Source organism: Manduca sexta, chromosome 25, assembly GCF_014839805.1.
Source record: "Manduca sexta isolate Smith_Timp_Sample1 chromosome 25, JHU_Msex_v1.0, whole genome shotgun sequence".
Classification (NCBI taxonomy): Eukaryota; Metazoa; Arthropoda; class Insecta; order Lepidoptera; family Sphingidae; genus Manduca; species Manduca sexta.
The window spans coordinates 12782016-12799461 of NC_051139.1; the positions used below are offsets into that span (position 1 = coordinate 12782016).

The 17446-nt window shown below is 33.5% G+C and overlaps 3 protein-coding genes across 4 annotated transcripts; 2 read left to right on the forward strand and 1 right to left on the reverse strand.

The window, feature by feature from the left end:
- The first annotated feature begins 35 nt into the window (after nt 1–35).
- LOC115448644 (probable dimethyladenosine transferase) lies at nt 36–2295 on the forward strand. The gene is made up of 5 exons (XM_030176141.1): nt 36–255; nt 405–591; nt 842–1145; nt 1458–1679; nt 1977–2295. The coding sequence occupies exons 1-5, from the start codon at nt 198–200 to the stop codon at nt 2124–2126; spliced, it is 921 nt and encodes a 306-aa protein (XP_030032001.1). The 5' UTR covers nt 36–197; the 3' UTR covers nt 2127–2295.
- LOC115448645 lies at nt 2251–3625 on the reverse strand. Its single transcript, XM_030176142.2, has 3 exons — nt 3267–3625; nt 2860–2961; nt 2251–2451 (listed from the first exon to the last, which is right to left on the reverse strand). Exons 1-3 carry the CDS (start codon nt 3507–3509, stop codon nt 2311–2313), a joined length of 486 nt encoding a protein of 161 aa, XP_030032002.1. The 5' UTR covers nt 3510–3625; the 3' UTR covers nt 2251–2310.
- A 111-nt stretch (nt 3626–3736) lies between these two features.
- Nucleotides 3737–16920, forward strand: LOC115448643 (mitogen-activated protein kinase p38b). Of its 2 annotated transcripts, none has more exons than XM_030176139.2 (9): nt 3737–3986; nt 4187–4323; nt 5396–5589; nt 5848–5957; nt 6280–6404; nt 7026–7105; nt 8305–8426; nt 10327–10457; nt 13383–16920. In XM_030176139.2, exons 1-9 carry the CDS (start codon nt 3883–3885, stop codon nt 13460–13462), a joined length of 1083 nt encoding a protein of 360 aa, XP_030031999.1. In that variant the 5' UTR covers nt 3737–3882; the 3' UTR covers nt 13463–16920. The 2 variants fall into 2 exon arrangements, with proteins under 2 accessions (XP_030031999.1, XP_030032000.1); XM_030176140.2 differs by lacking the exon at nt 7026–7105 and adding an exon at nt 7299–7378.
- The last annotated feature ends 526 nt before the right edge of the window (nt 16921–17446 follow it).

Below are 17446 nucleotides of genomic sequence, written 5' to 3' on the forward strand. Positions count from 1 at the left end.
CTTGATAATTTATATTACTAGTTACTACCTACTAGGCGCCACAGACTACTATTATAGATGCTACGCATCTAGGCGCTACTGCAGGATCAACTTTGTTTTGACGTTTAAATTATAACCTATTTCTTAGCTTGATTATAATTTTCAACGTGATATTATAATTCCTAGAAATATTTCGTTTATATACATAGAAATACAAAATGCCAAAAATTAAAGCTGAGAAGAAATCTAGAATACACAATGAAATTGCGAAACAAGGTACCCATTTGCTGTTTATAAAATAAATTTTGAAACTGAATTATGTTAAATCAATCATAATATTGTATTAAAATAAGGTATCTTAATGGAAGTATTTAAAAATAGGCTGTAGTAATACTACGCTAAAGACTTAATATATTTTTTTACAGGCATACAATTTAATAAGGATTTTGGACAACATATATTAAAGAATCCACTAATAATTACATCTATGTTAGATAAGTCAGGATTGAGACCCACGGATGTAGCCCTCGAGATTGGTCCTGGTACTGGTAACATGACAGTCAAGCTATTAGACAGAGTTAAAAAAGTAATCGCTTGTGAAATTGATACAAGGTATGCGAGCAATATTGTATATTTATGTTAATTGATTATAAATTTGTATAAATGCAAAGTTATTTTTACCAATGACTGGGAATATTAAAAGTCAGGTTAATCAGCATGTTTTGTTACATTAAATTAAAGATGTTTAATAATAAAGAATAATTTTCCTAAATGATATTGTGCTTTTGTACAATTTGTGTTATAAATGGAATATTGTAAAGCAGTGGTATTTTAATAATATAATATATTTGTATAATTTCAGGCTGGTTGCAGAACTACAAAAGCGTGTCCAAGGAACTCCATATCAAGCAAAACTACAAATTCTAGTTGGGGATGTGTTAAAAACAGAATTACCATTTTTCGATATCTGTGTAGCAAATATTCCATACCAGATAAGTTCTCCATTGGTTTTCAAACTGCTGCTGCATAGGCCATTCTTTAGGTGTGCAGTACTCATGTTCCAAAAGGAATTTGCACAGAGATTAGTGGCCAAGCCAGGGGATAAACTGTATTGCAGGTTGTCAATAAATACCCAACTTCTGGCAAGAGTGGATATGTTAATGAAGGTAAGCATATAGCATGTCCTAGAATTTTATTACATCATATTGTATTTCCTAGACTTCACCTGCAACCTTCCATTTATTTATATTACTAAAGGCTTTCACAACTTCTGGTTAAATGCTACTTGTCAGATAAATGTATAAGTCAACCACATACAAAAGTCACACTCTAATCTACACTCCCAAGTAAATGGAAAAATGAGTACTATCTACAGAATAGTGCAGTACATGACTGCCTTGGTGGCATATTTCACAAAAAAATGTGAAACAGTCCTTTAATATATTATTATTATTGTATAAGCATTATTTTTGTTATAGGTTGGAAAAAATAACTTTAAACCCCCACCTAAAGTGGAATCAAGTGTAGTGCGGATAGAGCCAAGGAATCCACCGCCACCTATAAACTTTGTAGAGTGGGATGGTCTAACAAGGATAGCGTTTGTGAGGAAAAACAAAACATTATCAGCCACATTTAAACATGGAACAACAATGGCAGTTTTGGAGAAAAATTATAGAATTCACTGTTCATTACATAATAAGGTATGAGAATTTTAAATTCATTATAATATTCATTTATAACTCATAGTATATTAAAATATTGATGGATCAGAAAAAAAAATTAAACTATAATTATATCTAAATAAAACTGCCTATTCACAATCCCTAACAAAGGCTGCTGTTTGATGAGAATGCAAAATTATTTCATTTTATTTTTTCTTTTGTTACATTTTAAAGTGGGGCTTATTATTTTTATAACGGCACAGCAAAGTAATCCCACTGCACCTGATGTTATGTTATTGTTATCTAACAATTAATGGATTATATATAAATTTCTAGGAAATTGCAGAAGACTTTGACATTAAACAAAAAGTCCAAGATATATTGACAAATTGTGAAGCAACTGAAATGAGAGCAAGAACCATGGATGTTGATGACTTTATGAAGTTGTTACATGCATTTAACTCTGAAGGAATACATTTTGCTTGAATGTTTATTATATAACATGCCTTTTTTGTGAACTATGGAGATTTCATAGTAATATTTCTTAGAAGTCAATAATAAATAAATATTTGCAGATCACTGAAGTGAAATTCAAAACAAAGTTATCTCATAGTTTTCAATAACTATATTTAAAATAAAGAGACTAATATGTTAATGTTGTTTGTATTATTTATATGGTTGCTTTTTTGAATCCTCGGTCGGCATAATCAGCATCAATACAGCGTTCCGACTTGTATGGGAATCCAGGTTGACCAGGCAACACCATGGGTTTAGTCCTAATTGTTCTCCAACCACCTTTCTTAGTCCAGTCCTGGAAAATATAATGTAATTGTATACAATATACTTGAAGGTAAAATAGATCTCTGTGAACTTTTTTAGAAGGCTATAAAATTTTATGACATTATTGCCTGTTATTAGCCTGGTTCATGATTCTAAAAAGAAAGCATATATTCTAGAAAAGGTTAACTAGAAACTGTATATATTATATATAAGCACTACTATTCCAATAAGTTTATAGGTTTGTGTGAACAAAACAATTGCAATATACAAGATTGTATAGTATTAATTGCATAAGCAAGATCAATACATTATTGAAATAGCATCACACCACACATGACAATTTTACTTTTAGTGAATAATGATGGCTACCTATAATGTAATAAATATTGTACATTATATATACAGATATTTACATTACTGTATGTATATGTATACTCACATTGCCATTGTACATGAAATAGTAACGTGCACATACTGCTGCAAATCCGATCAAAGCAAATTTACCAGTAAGGTATCTACAGATACTGGCACGCTCCGCACCCTGGAAAAGACATACTTTCTCAAAGTTTGAAACCTAGCAAAAAAGTACTCTGATGTTTGTGATGCAACAATAGAAAAATTAACCATAATTAAAATAATAATTTACCAACTTACATTGCTAATTAGTAGCTTAAAGATATTTTTTTTTTCAAATATATATTGCTGTTATGTATTATGTTATGTGGAACTTTAGATTTAAAATTATACCAGCTGATTAGTCAGTGATTGGAATTATTTGCAAATATTTATTTCCATCAACAATAAACAGCTGATAAGTGGGGTTAGAATATTGTTATGTAACCTTACCAGAACTGGTGTAAGCTTCGCAAACAAAACATCTAAAGGTTTGCGGTAGAAACGGCGAATAGGATTGGTACGCTCTTTCCAATATTCTTCAACATGCACTGGCTCGTTTGCAGATAAGACTTGGTCCTTTAACCACTGCTTTCGCCATGCCCTTTCTACATCGGTCATGCCCAAACATCTTTCCCTTTCAGATGCTACACGGCCAGCAATGGCCATAGGCTTTACGCCCGCTGTTTGAGCCATTTTACATTTAACAACTCTGTCTAGCAAATGAATTTAGTGCCTCAGCACCTAAATTTTAAATTCCGAATAATAAATTTCGTATGAATGAATGATAACAACTGTCACTGTCAGTTTGTAATGCAACAGACTATAAATACAGCTGTTTATAAATGATCAATATATCATTCCAGATTGACATGACAATGTTTCTGGCAAAAAGGCGACATAGACAAATTAAAATATAAAAATAAATACGTCAATACGTCGCAAATGTCAAAAGGCTTTCTGCTATCTGAATGTTGAGATAAGTTTTTTCCATATTTTAATTAACGTATCATATTTTTAATTGTGTTGTGTTCGTCCTTTCAAACGGTGAACATTAAAGAAAAGAAAAATGCCTCGTTTTCACAAGGTAGAGATTAACAAAACCGAATGGAATGTGCCGGAAAGATATCAGATGCTCACACCAGTGGGCTCCGGTGCTTACGGTCAAGTTTGGTATGTATTTGATTCGGAAGCGCGGCAGGCAACATGCCAGTGTTTATTAATAAGCATAAAATGATTAATATTGTGTAGTCAGCCAGTTGATGCGATAAATTGTGAAGTAATATTGGAGCCAGGTACATTGCCCGTACGTGGGCGGAACAGGTTTAGTTGTGAGTCTATTATTACATTCACGGATTTACGTTTGTTTACAGTTCGGCCATAGACACTTTGCATAATATGAAAGTGGCCATTAAGAAATTAGCAAGACCATTTCAATCTGCTGTACATGCTAAGAGAACGTACCGCGAACTTCGGATGCTTAAACACATGAACCATGAAAATGTAATCGGTATGTATAATAGACAAGAATAATATGCTAAGTAAACACAATCTACTATGTGAAAAAAGGCAATACAATAAGGGTTAATGAAATTATGATAATGTGTGGTATCAATCTTTACTGATGAAAGCAGGGGCTATAATTATATGTAAATCTAAAACTCTTTTAATAGAAACCATGAATATGTTGGTAATAATTTCTAATATTAAATCAGTGCTATGCTGGTTTATAACTGATCATCCACTCACAGTTAGTAGTCAGGCAAATTAAATATTATCATGAAGACAAGTTTTGTACTATGACACTACAACTAACAATTAAAAGACATACAAACCTGTGACCACTTAAAGGAAAGTGCTGATGTTTATTTTTCATTCAAGTAAGGAACTAACTTATAAAAACCCAATTAAAAATACTTCAATTGCCTTGTTTTGTTTAATCTAAGCTGTTTAACATAATTTTATATCAAGTTATGTAAGTTTGTTAAAATATCTTGCATATTTTATGTACACATAAGACACACATTACATTTTAAACTTGTAAAAGTGGAGTAATGGATTACAACATAATGTATTGATTACTCACTATGCATTTTATAATATTTTCCTCCTTCAAACATTAGGTTTAAATAAACCAAAATATACCTAGTTTGCAGTATATTGAGAGTCCTTGTTTGAACATACCTTTACCCATTTATGCACTTAAGTGGACAATCAAATTTTTATAATAAAAATAACTTCAATACATTTTTTTCAAGGGTTGGGAGTTTCTAAAGTGTTTACCTAAAAGTTTGTGTGTTTGTATAAGTCATCTCTTGCCAGGTTAACAAACAAAGTGTTAAATACTTCTTTAATTTTGATAATTTAGCAGTATATTTGTAATATGTAGGAAAAAGTGTTATATGGCACTGAAGCCATATTACTGCTGAATAAGGGAAGGTGGAATAAGGTAATTTGGATCAAACACTGACAATATGACCAAGCTATTTAAATAGAGATAAAATCAAACATCACATGCTCAAATACCTTGCTTCACAATAAAAAACAGATAAAGTTAATAGCAATGAATTATTTCCTCACAGGGTTATTGGATGTGTTTAGTCCAGAGAAGACATTAGAAGATTTTCAACAAGTCTATTTAGTGACCCACTTGATGGGTGCCGATTTGAACAATATTGTACGCACTCAGAGACTTTCCGATGATCATGTCCAGTTCTTGGTTTATCAGATTTTACGTGGGCTTAAATACATACATTCTGCTGGAATTATTCACAGGGTGAGTGATAATTTTTTAAAAAATATAGAAATAAAACTAAGTTTAGTTACATCTCTCAGAGATGAAAATTACAATAATATTATACTCAAGTAGAACAAAGATTGTATGCTGAATAATTTTTATCAGTGTGATAAATTTTCTTAAAGTAATGAGCTTTTCAAAACTTCTAGAATGCATGTTTTCAGTGAGGTATAAAATAGGTGTTGATACCTACATTTATCGATTTATTTACATTAACATAATCTATTAATATTGTAGGATCTAAAACCTTCTAACATAGCTGTCAATGAAGATTGTGAGTTGAAAATATTAGATTTTGGCTTAGCCAGACCAACCGAAACAGAAATGACTGGTTATGTTGCAACAAGGTATGTGCATGAACTTCTATGAGATAAAAATATTACAAAGAATATAAATCATATGAAGAAAATTTATCTGGAGCAAATAAGGATATTAGTTAAAAATATATAAGATTATAGAAGTAGCAGTTAATTATAAGAATTAATTGATACTTTTTTTTTATTTAATCTTAAATTTTGTTGGTCTCAGAAATCAATCTACTTTCTTGGTCATGTATGCAATGAATATTAAGTACTAAATGTTTTTAGTTATTTTTAAAATACCATGAAACAAAACAGTACTGATACATCTAACTTATTTTACTATATCATATTTATCAATTGGTTGTAGATGGTATAGAGCTCCAGAGATCATGCTCAATTGGATGCATTACAACCAGACTGTAGACATCTGGTCAGTGGGTTGTATCATGGCAGAGTTACTGACAGGCAGGACCCTGTTCCCTGGTACAGACCGTATCCTTTTAAAATACATATTTATATACATGGTGTTTGGTAGGTTATATATTATACATAGTACATATATTTGTCATGCTACAAGCAATTGTATTTTGTTGTGTTTAATTAGACTCATTTAGATGTGTGTAGATAGAGCGTTAGTAGTGTAAGGTAGGTGTTACACTAGCGATTTGGTCGCGCGGATAAAGCTTCGATATTTTTTCGTCAAAACATCAATCCGTGCGTCTAATTCGCCAGAAATAAATGTCGTGAAGTTTTTGATAAGGCAATATTTTATAATATAATAGCAGACATGCTTGTGCTCAACCTCATACTATATTATACGTTTTATACAGGATGTAAGGAACACACTCCAGAAAGCTCATATTGAACCCTGTGTCCCTAAGCAGCATTTGATTTTGTTATTCGCTTTTGTGGCAGTATTTAGAATGCAATATTAAGACAATTGTTATTATTATGTCCCCAATTAGTTACACTACCGTCAGTCTTAGTTTTCAAGAGTGTTTCCTTACCATCCTGTATAGTAATAATATATTGTGATAAAGGTATAGAAAGTGTGTGGCTTAGCTTGTAGTTAATATACTGTTAAGTGGTTTCAAACCTTAATGCACAAGACAGATATTCATCAGTTGAACTTGATCATGGAGGTACTTGGGACGCCCAGTCACGAGTTCATGCAGAAAATTTCCTCTGAGTCTGTAAGTAGATTTACATTTGATGTCCACACGATGCTGAGAGGGTATATCTGTAATATAGTATATATGTCTGGAGGAGCGAGCCTCGGCAATAACCTAGCTTCGCGTTAACCAGCTTATCAAATGTTAATGTTTGTCTTCTGTGTATCCGCTTGTCCGTTTGGTGCTTGTGTAACCTTAACCCTTGTGCGTTCAGATATTGATCACCTTACGAGGATATTGTTTTTGTGCGGAAACCCCGAACAGGAGACTATTGACAAAATTATAAGTGAAGAGGTAAGAGCACTAATGAAGTAACCAATACACAGTACACAGTTAGGAACTCAACTAAGTGCAAGCTTTTATCTCATAATGAATTTAGCACATTTAACATATTTTGAAATAACAATAACGAAGCTGAAGTTAACATCATAGATATATAGAAAACTATATAAAATTTTTAAAAAATCTAATGATACTCTAAAAGTAATATATATTATGTTCTAGAAATCATTTTGTTGATAAAGATTAATTGTACTTGGAAATCATTAGGTCCCCTGTTAATTGTGAATGTGTCGCATAAATTGTCCGTGTGTTCCAGTTTCAATTGAAGAATGTTTTAATAGAATGGTTGCATTAATTTTTCATACATGCAAATAACATTGTACAGTTGTGCACAATGTACGAACGCTATAAATTGTCATGTAAATGAGAGGTTGTTACGTCGCGTGTTTGTCTTGTTGTGTGCCGTGCTTGTGAGAAAAATGTTCGTTCTGTGAATGCGTCTGAGTACACCATAACGCATCATGTGATTCACATTGGGTGCCAATTTACTATGTTTTTATAATGTTGAACCGTTTGAAGGAGGTTCGTGATTACGACATGATGTCATAATAAATGTTAGCAAGTACGATGATTTTGCATTTTAGCGCTTTGTGGACTAGTTTGCTAATGGTAAGAACATTATGGTGTGAATGTACGAGTGTTCGTTAGAGTCTACATATCAATGAGGCGTTAATACTGCACGATTTACAAAAAATAACGTGACGATACTAGTCCGTATTTAGGTTTTCACACGTCTCGTTTCTCCGACCTATTTATCACTCTATTCTTTCAATTTCTTGGCAAAATGTTGGCTTGGGTAATTGCGTATAAAAGCTATTTCAGTTTGCATTTGGTTATTGAGGTTTTGTTAGGCTTGTAGTAATGTGATCGGGTTGCAGGCGCGGAATTACATACAGTCATTGCCGACGCTAAGGAGGCGCGACTTCCGCGAGGTGTTCCGCGGCGCCAACCCGCTCGCCGTCAACCTGCTCGAGCTCATGCTGGAGCTGGATGCTGACAAGTGAGTAAAGTGATATGTCTCACCACATTATACTTAGTCTTCCGTCTATACAAAGCGTTAAGTTACTCCTATAGTTATTTGTATTTAATAGACTGACTTGAATGACTTTTCCTGAAATAAAAGTCATGCTATGTACTTTTCAGGGATAAAAGCATATCAAATCCATTCAGCCGTTACTACAACTTCTTTAACAAACATTCAAATATCGTCAAACTTCAGCATTTATAATATAAGTAAGATAATGACGCAGAGAATTGATAAAATTATTAAGCGAAGATTCTTTGTATGCGGTACATTTTATTACACTATTTTAAATTAAGATTTTATGGATGCAATTACCTAGTTTGAACAAACAGTTCAAGTCTGCGTCATACAGGTAATCATCAGGGTAAATGAGATGAATCGGAGTTTCCCTACCTACTGGTTTCCTTGCACTCAATTCATTTACAAATAATTTTGTATTTTCATTATAATATGTATTATGTAAGTATGTTTATTTCATTTTGTACCTCAAAAATCCATAGTTACGTCATAATTAACCACGGCTCTAAAAATAAATACGGAATCTCAGTAGGTCTTTTGAATATATATTTTTATAATTGTATTTAAACAAGACAATGAATTTAAGAATATTAAATTGTTCACGAATGACACACCCGTGCACCATATCACGTCTCAAACCGATAAACGCTTTTGTCTAAAGAAGACATAGCGAACATAGCACACTACACATATTTCTGATGCTGACCTACCGATGCGACTTCGACAAACTTCTTTCCCGTCATATCGTGTTATCACGCTGGTCCATTTTATATTCAAATGTTGCTAGTCTCATGTAACATCAGTATTACTTATTATATTATGAGTAGTTATTCAGTATGCTAGTTGACAATATAGTTAGTCAAAAAAGTAACTACATTCCGTGGGTACTTATATATTTAATGTTCGATAAGCATATCTTATGTTGTTATTTATTTTGCGCATCTAGCCTTTCATCCGTCGGAATAATGATAAGGTTTATCATAACAAAAAATACCTATGTATTTATAAATTCGCATGTATGTAGATATATATAGATGCACTAAACCCGGAGCTGCTGTGTAGTATCATGTCCTGATAGAAGATAATATCTATAACGTCTGATATCATTAACGAGTTACTATTATCCAAAGAATTCGTAACAACGCGACGGTGTTATTTTCAAAGTTAACGCGGAGTAAGACAGTTGTCAACAATAGCTTGCTAAAAAGTGACAACAATAGCTTGTTAAAAAGTGACGATAATAGCTTGCTAAAAAGTTCTGTAATTTGTTATGTTAAATCGTAGTTTGCCATAATTAGCGAGTCAGGATCAAAAGTTACCGATTAGGGTTCTGTAAGACAATGAAACCCTTTTGATTTAGGATAACTTGTATAAAAACAAATTTGAATTCCATTTTGTCACTAGTTTACCGCTTAATGCATATATGCAAAAGTATGAGGCCATAAAGGAAAACAATAGCATGATAACGCGGTAAATCGTTTAATACGAAAAAATATGTTCTTGTGTTGGTAGATATTTTTCACGTGGGTACGCGATTCTATGAACCTTATCAAATATGCTCGGAATGATAAGGGGAGCGGCGGTAATTAGTTTGTGAATGCCGTGGACATGAAGCCCGGTCACTGAAGCATCACAACGATAGTTCTGCTGGATGAGCTGATAAAGAAAACCAACCCTCGAAGCTTCGTAATGTTATACCTATTTCCCTATATTATAACTGTTTTACTGGTGAATTAACCGCAAGAAAATTGGTATTGATTTATGAGGTACGAACGTCTGCTCAGGGCGATCGCTGGGAGGGGACATAGATACCATCGATTAGGCGATAAGTAATAGAATCATGTATTGTCTATGACAGACGCATCACGGCGGAACAAGCGCTCGCGCACGAGTACTTGGCGCAGTACGCGGACCCTACCGACGAGCCGGTGTCGGCGCCCTACGACCAGAGCTTCGAGGACATGGAGCTACCAGTCGACAAATGGAAAGGTAACTTCGTGTTGTATCATAAATACCAGTCACGTGTTATAAATAAAAATAAAATAAAAAAATAAAATACTTTATTTATCACGTAGGCGAACAAAGTTGCACTTATGATACGTCAAAACAAAGAATAAGAATAATTATTATTTCTAAACAACTATTAAAATCACTTATATAACTATGGAGATTTTAAATTAGGGATAAAGTTTATACAAAAGACTAGGTACAAACCGAAGTAACCAGCTCGGGCTGGCAAGTAGGGGGAAATAGAAGGGTAACGCGTCGCGATCCTCACCGGTGAGGACATGAGCCCTAGCCTAGCTAACCTACCAGCCTTTCACTAGCTACCTAAGTGATGACTACCCGAAGAAGAAAGGCAGAAAGAAACTCCGGGCTTTCTTTTTGTCATCAATTGTTCAGTACTTCTTTTGTATTTTTTCCAAGTCTTTCTTGTACATAGTCACAATAGTTATATAAGCTAATGCACGCACATCACCGTTAACATGGGATAAGATGAAATCCAATCGACTAAACCTGGAGCGGCATAAAATAAAATTAGCGATAGCAAATAAAAGAGAACATAGATTCATACTTAAATAACGGCGTACAGCGTGCATTCGCCTACATTTACAATCATAGTTTTCAATCATGAGAAAAGAAAAAAAATAGTGATATTGAACAGGCAAACACAACATGATCGGGTGGTCGTCTTTCAAAAATTACATTTCATTAAGATATGATATGATTATGTCAAATTAGAACTATAGAAATGTCATTATTATAAAAAAAAAAGCATGTGAGACATGTAACAAAGACATTTTAGGCAGTTAATTAATTACTAATGTGTGCTAACATGGTGGGTCATTGTGTGCAGGACAAACTTTCCAAACCGTCTTATCATTAAGGTAATCAGATACAGTATAGTATCCTTTACACATTAATTCACGCTTAACATAACACTTGAATTTTTGTTCGGTCAAATTGGTAACTTCGAAGGGAAGTTTATTATAGAACTTAATGCTATTAACTAAGAAAGATTTATTGGTTTTACAGAGCCTATGATTAGGGACAACCAATTTATTTTTATTTCTGGTATTTAGACTATGCAAGTCACTGTTTTTAATAAAAGTACTAAGGTTTTTACGTACGTACATTATATTCTGAAAAATATATTCGGCCGGCAAAGTCAGTATATTCACCTCCTTAAACATTTGCCTAAGGGAATCATGAGAGCGAAGGTTGTAAATAGCTCTAATCGCTCGTTTCTGCAAGATAAAAATGGTCTGCAGATCTGCAGCAGAGCCCCACAGAAGAATACAATAGGACATAATGCTGTGGAAGTATGCAAAATACACTAGCCTTGCCGTAGCCACGTCAGTTAATTGTCTATCTTCCCTAATAGCAAACACGGCAGAGCTCAGTTTACTAGAATTTTTTTGAATATGGGGGCCCCATTGCAATTTACTATCGATTGAAACCCCGAGGAAGACCGTTGAGGGAACTAATTCTAATTTATCCCCATCTAAATCAATATTTAGTTCCTTTTTTTTATTCAGTAACGAAAATCTGACACATTTCGTTTTTGCGGCATTTAAAAGTAAATTATTAGAAGAGAACCAGTCAGAAATCAAACTAAGTACTTTATGTGGCTCACCGAGATTCTCATCCCTTCTATTTAACTTAAAAATAATCGAAGTGTCGTCAGCGAACAATACTACATCTGCCATATTATCAACCATGTAAGGCAGGTCATTTATGTAAACTAAGAATAATGCTGTAATTATAATGTATGGCCGGTGATCAGCAGTTACCAGCATATAATTGTAATTATATGCTGGTAACTGCTGATCACCGGCCTCCTCTACTTCTGAGGTTTTAGGATTTAGTCCAGTACGCTGACCTAGTGTGGGTTCGCATTATACTCACGACTTCATATACATTCGAAATTCTTATTGGCAAATTCCCCGGTGGTACTTCAATGAAAATCGCAATAATTGATAATCAAAACATACATTGCTTCGAAAAGTCAGAGCTGCGTGTCTTGGGTCTCAAATATGACACATCCGTCTTTACTCTTTATAGACCATTCCGAACTAACCTGTCATGTCATACAATATCATTTAGAATCAGCTAGAAATTTGTTGGGTTTTAATCGTGGGCCACGAGTCGCGGTTATGTGTTACCAAAACATAGCCCATGATTAACAAATATATATTTTAAAATAAATGTGTCTATTTATGCCTCCAAGTTGTGTGCTGTTAAGGTGTTCCGGCTTGAAGGACCATAAAGCCAGAAAATATTAAGTGTTATGAGACTTACCTAATATTCTAAGTCTTAGTCGTTATATGTAGTTAGGTCCCAAGGTCAATTTAAAGCTCTGGGTATTAATGCTACCGTTTGTACCCACAATGATGAATGATGATATGAAACGACACGTTTGTCCAAACGTGTATAAACGTGTCGTTTCATCATCGTTGTTATCATCTATTAAGGAAGCGACGTACTCGTCTCGATCAATCATAAAAATAAAATAGTATAGTTTTACTTGCATACCATTTGGATTACTAAACATCTACTTATTTGCAAAAGCGGCGATAGCCTAGTTGGGTGTGGAACGGACTGCCGAGACGAATGTCCGCAGGTTCAAACCCCAGGGGCACACACCTCTGACTTTTCTAAAATCATGTGTGTATTCTTTGTGAATTTATCGTTCGCTTTAACGGTGAAGGAAAGCATCGTGAGGAAACCTGCATATCTGAGAAGAACTCTGATGGAATTTCGAAGGTGTGTGAAGTCTACCAATCCGCACTAGGCCAGCGTGGTGGACTAAGGCCTAATCCTTCTCAGTAGTAGAGGAGGCCCGTGCTCAGCAGTGGGCAAGTATATAATACAGGGCTGATATTATTATTATATTGTTATACTTATTTGCAGAGTTGGTGTGGAATGAAGTGGTAGAGTTCAAGCCTCACCCGCAGCATATGAACACAGTCGTCGAGGTGAACCCTTCCTAATTAACACAATTTAACAAGTATTACAAACCCGGCACATAGTATCCATACGTATGAAAGGCCAGTGTCTTAATAAATATAATTAATACTTTGTTTAAACTATTTTACTGTACGTACATGTTCTTGTCCTAAAGTGTATCTGCAGGCAGGTTTATTTTTATGAAATATTGAGAATATATTTTTTTTTGGGTAGTTTCGGACCCACTGTTGACTCAATCAACACAACAAATATCTTGATGTTACTGCTTATACTACACCGCATACTAAAATTATTATGCACAATTATTAGTATGTGGGTCAAATATGACCCATGTAATGTTTAGGGGTCACAAAGACCTGTCCTGTACGAATGGTCGTAATTAAAGTAGTCTAGGAGTGAAATGATAATATTCTTGAAACTAGTCTACAAGTTATCGTAAGTAACTGTTTCGAAGCAATATCTAAACTAACTGTTTGAAGCATTTATATGCTTACTTACACCAGTATTTTTAAGGGCGGGTCCAAATTTTCATAATTCATGTCAATTCATTATATAACTAGTATCGCCTTTTTCGACGGATTATTATAGAAAATTAATTAATGTTAGATTCAGAAGTAATGAATGTGAGTAAATATAATAATAGTATGCATACCGTTGTATTATGTTGTAGTGCCTTTCAATACTACTAACCACGGCTGATCTCAACTAACGATCCTAACTGCTACCTTTGGATTGCCGGTGAACACAGACCAATCGGAATACAGATTTTTTATACTTCCAAATAATTTATTTTGATTGGTTTATATTTACCATTGATCAGCAGTTGTGATCGTTTGTGGAAATCTCCCGTTAGATTGTTTCTTGTAAACAATTATACGAAAGCAATTCAGTCTTCCACTACACCTATTTTACAATTGAAAGTACAAATTCAAGATACGAATAAAGTAACAAATGGATCCGCCCAATTACAGCACATAACTATATATGAGATATGTCTACAAATTGGCTTTATATGCTGGTGCTAACAAATTCTATGCTAATACGAATAAGGTTTTATGTATAAATTATGCAGTAATAGTTTAAACTGAAAGGTGATACCCGAACTCTGTTCGTTTTGAATGCTTAAAAGTAACAATGGCCTACTGCAATTTTGAATTATGGAATTATTTTTTTATCAAACATAAAAATTATAAAAAAAAATGTGTTGCTAATGTTAAAAAAGGATAAAAATTAAATATTGTAACGACTAAACTGTAGCTTATCATAAGGAAATGTGTGCACAGATCCTTTCAGGTTATGTTATTACTAGTTAAGTATTCACTGGCGTTGCAATATGATTGTGAGCGTGTCGGATGTACAACGATGGCGTGGTTTATTTAGCGTAAGACTTGACTAGCCGTCCATGTGACGTTCATTGCTCAGCCCTATGTATGTTCACGGAGTGAGAGTGCTTTCAAATATATCTACGTAATATATAAATAACACTTATATCTGGTTTCACATTGCCAAATCAGCGACCAAACGGTGGAGCTATTGAGTTTTAAAAATAGAACTTTATATTATGTGTACTTACGTCGATTAACTAAAGCTCGCATGTATACGGTTCACACTGATGCCATCTTACACAGTATTTTAAGTGTTTCATAATATTATAATTGTAGGGATAGATAAATATACAAACTGTGAGAGAAATATAAATCATTTATTAGTTACAGTCCCAACATAAACAAAAATAATGAACCTAAGTAACAAATAATATTAAAAAATAAAAATGGCTTGTCGCGGTTGTGGTGATCACTCAGCATAAGGTGATGTAGTTCAAACCACAACTAAAATTCATAGTTTATTTTATTCCTGTTGATGCGTGAGCATTGCGTTGCCATGTCAGAAACAACACACGCGCGACATGTGAATGCGTTGTACGTGCCAGCTTTAGATTATCGACCTATATGTCTGTAACGTACTGTGGTGTATATTTTTCCACAAACAAGATGCTAAACGTAGTTATGTCAATTATTTCTAAAGATTTTGATAAAAATATCTCTAAATCTGTAAATAATCGCTAAGATGTTCGAATTTTGAAAATATGTATACGCAAAAGCCAAGCAATTTTAAGCTGTCGTATTTGTGGATCCCTTGATATAACTACGTCCAGTTGCAGTTTACATTCGGGATATGATTACAGGTTCTCATAATACATTTACATAATATAACAAATTTCATGGTAATACACTAGCAGTAGTTTTTGTGGTCACACTAACATACAGTTGTCTACAAAAGTATTATGGCAAGTTTCTGGAACTTTCTGTTGTACAATCATATGCTTTCCACGATGTGAAAACTAGCCGATATATAAATGTAAATAACACGAAGTGTCAATGTGCAATATATATTAATAAATGGATTATTTCCACAGTTACATTTATTTAATGCTTAGATATATTTATTCACAAAATTCTGTGCATAAGCTTGAATTATAAATTAAACGCATAAGATGTATTTTAAAATTTAAAATGCACCTGGCATTTTTGAAACAGACTACGAGTCTTTTGCACCCTAGAATCTTAGGGCCATATTTTAAATCAATCTCATATTTGACTAACAACTCAAGTTGACATTTAATGTTAAACTATTTAAAAATAAAAACGAAGCTTAAGATGTCATTTACGAGCTTGTTCTCAACTGAGTCAGCGATATATAATAAATAAAACTGAGCTGTCAAAATCTGTCATATGCTGTGACTCAAGATCTCATTAGAGACGTTGATATCTGTTTATTAAAAAACACGATCTTGAGATGCTGATTTTAACTTGACCGCGTGTCAGCTGATATCAGATCACTTCAGAGCGAAACTTGAGTTGCATCTTACTATATCGCCCTTAGGAGAGTATTTTTTATTGATTTTTACTTGGAGCAAAACTATGCAATGAGGGTGAACAATAATTTAAATAAAAATAAATAGCCTGTAAGTTATATATTAGATAATTCGTGTGTATTTCTGTGTTTTACATTGTTTTTTACGATACTAGAATGGAGTAAAAAAACATTTACGTATATGTATATTACAATTACAGTTTTCGCAGAAAATCGACAATTTTTTTGTAATCCATATGCATTTTAATACCAAGTCGTGAATTGTATATTTATTTTTAAATAATGTTTAGATAATGCATAAAATCAACAGATCAGTTCAATAGATTGACTAGCAAAGTTCTCCAAATCTGTTTTCTTATGGATGTCTTGATAAAAAACAACATTATATGGTAATTATATTGCCGTGAGAAAGCGCTCTTAGTGTAGGAAAGTATAATGTGTTGGTGCGGACTTGAATGTTGACTTAGCTTACATACAATAACACTGGTTGCCATTTTGTCTTCGTAATGTAAGCAAGTAATACCAATAAGTGATTTATTTGGATGTACAATAATGTATTATTGTTGAGTTGTAAGAGTTTAGACTTTGAGTAAAGATATAGTTTAAATAACGACTTTTATTTTTTTATCCTTACCCTGTAATACCCTATACAATACGTACAGTCAGCCCAATAGTTGTTGAACTTACTGAACAAATTAAAAAATGCGTAAATTTCTTGCCCTTACAATTAACTCTTTATCTTCGCTGAAATAAACTACAAAGGGTTTACTTTATTTTAGTAAAATTAATATTTTTATTCAACTTACATGTTTCTGTCTATAGGTGATTTCAAGATTTGGATATGTTGAGCAACTTTAGTGGCTGACTGTACTTACTGGATTGACCATGAATGTGTTACCATATGAAATTTGGGAGGATTTTAGAGAGACTGTCAATTGTGACATTTTTGACGTTGCGTTGTAACCAATGATAAAAGAAGTATAGAGGATGGGTAATATGGTCACGTGACATGCGGCACATTTCATGAACAAAATGGTGCCGACTCCGCCCCTTACAATAGTGATCTGCTAGTACCGAAAATTTTGTATCGACATCGAAGAATTAAGAGAGACAAACAAGCCCCAAAAAGATCA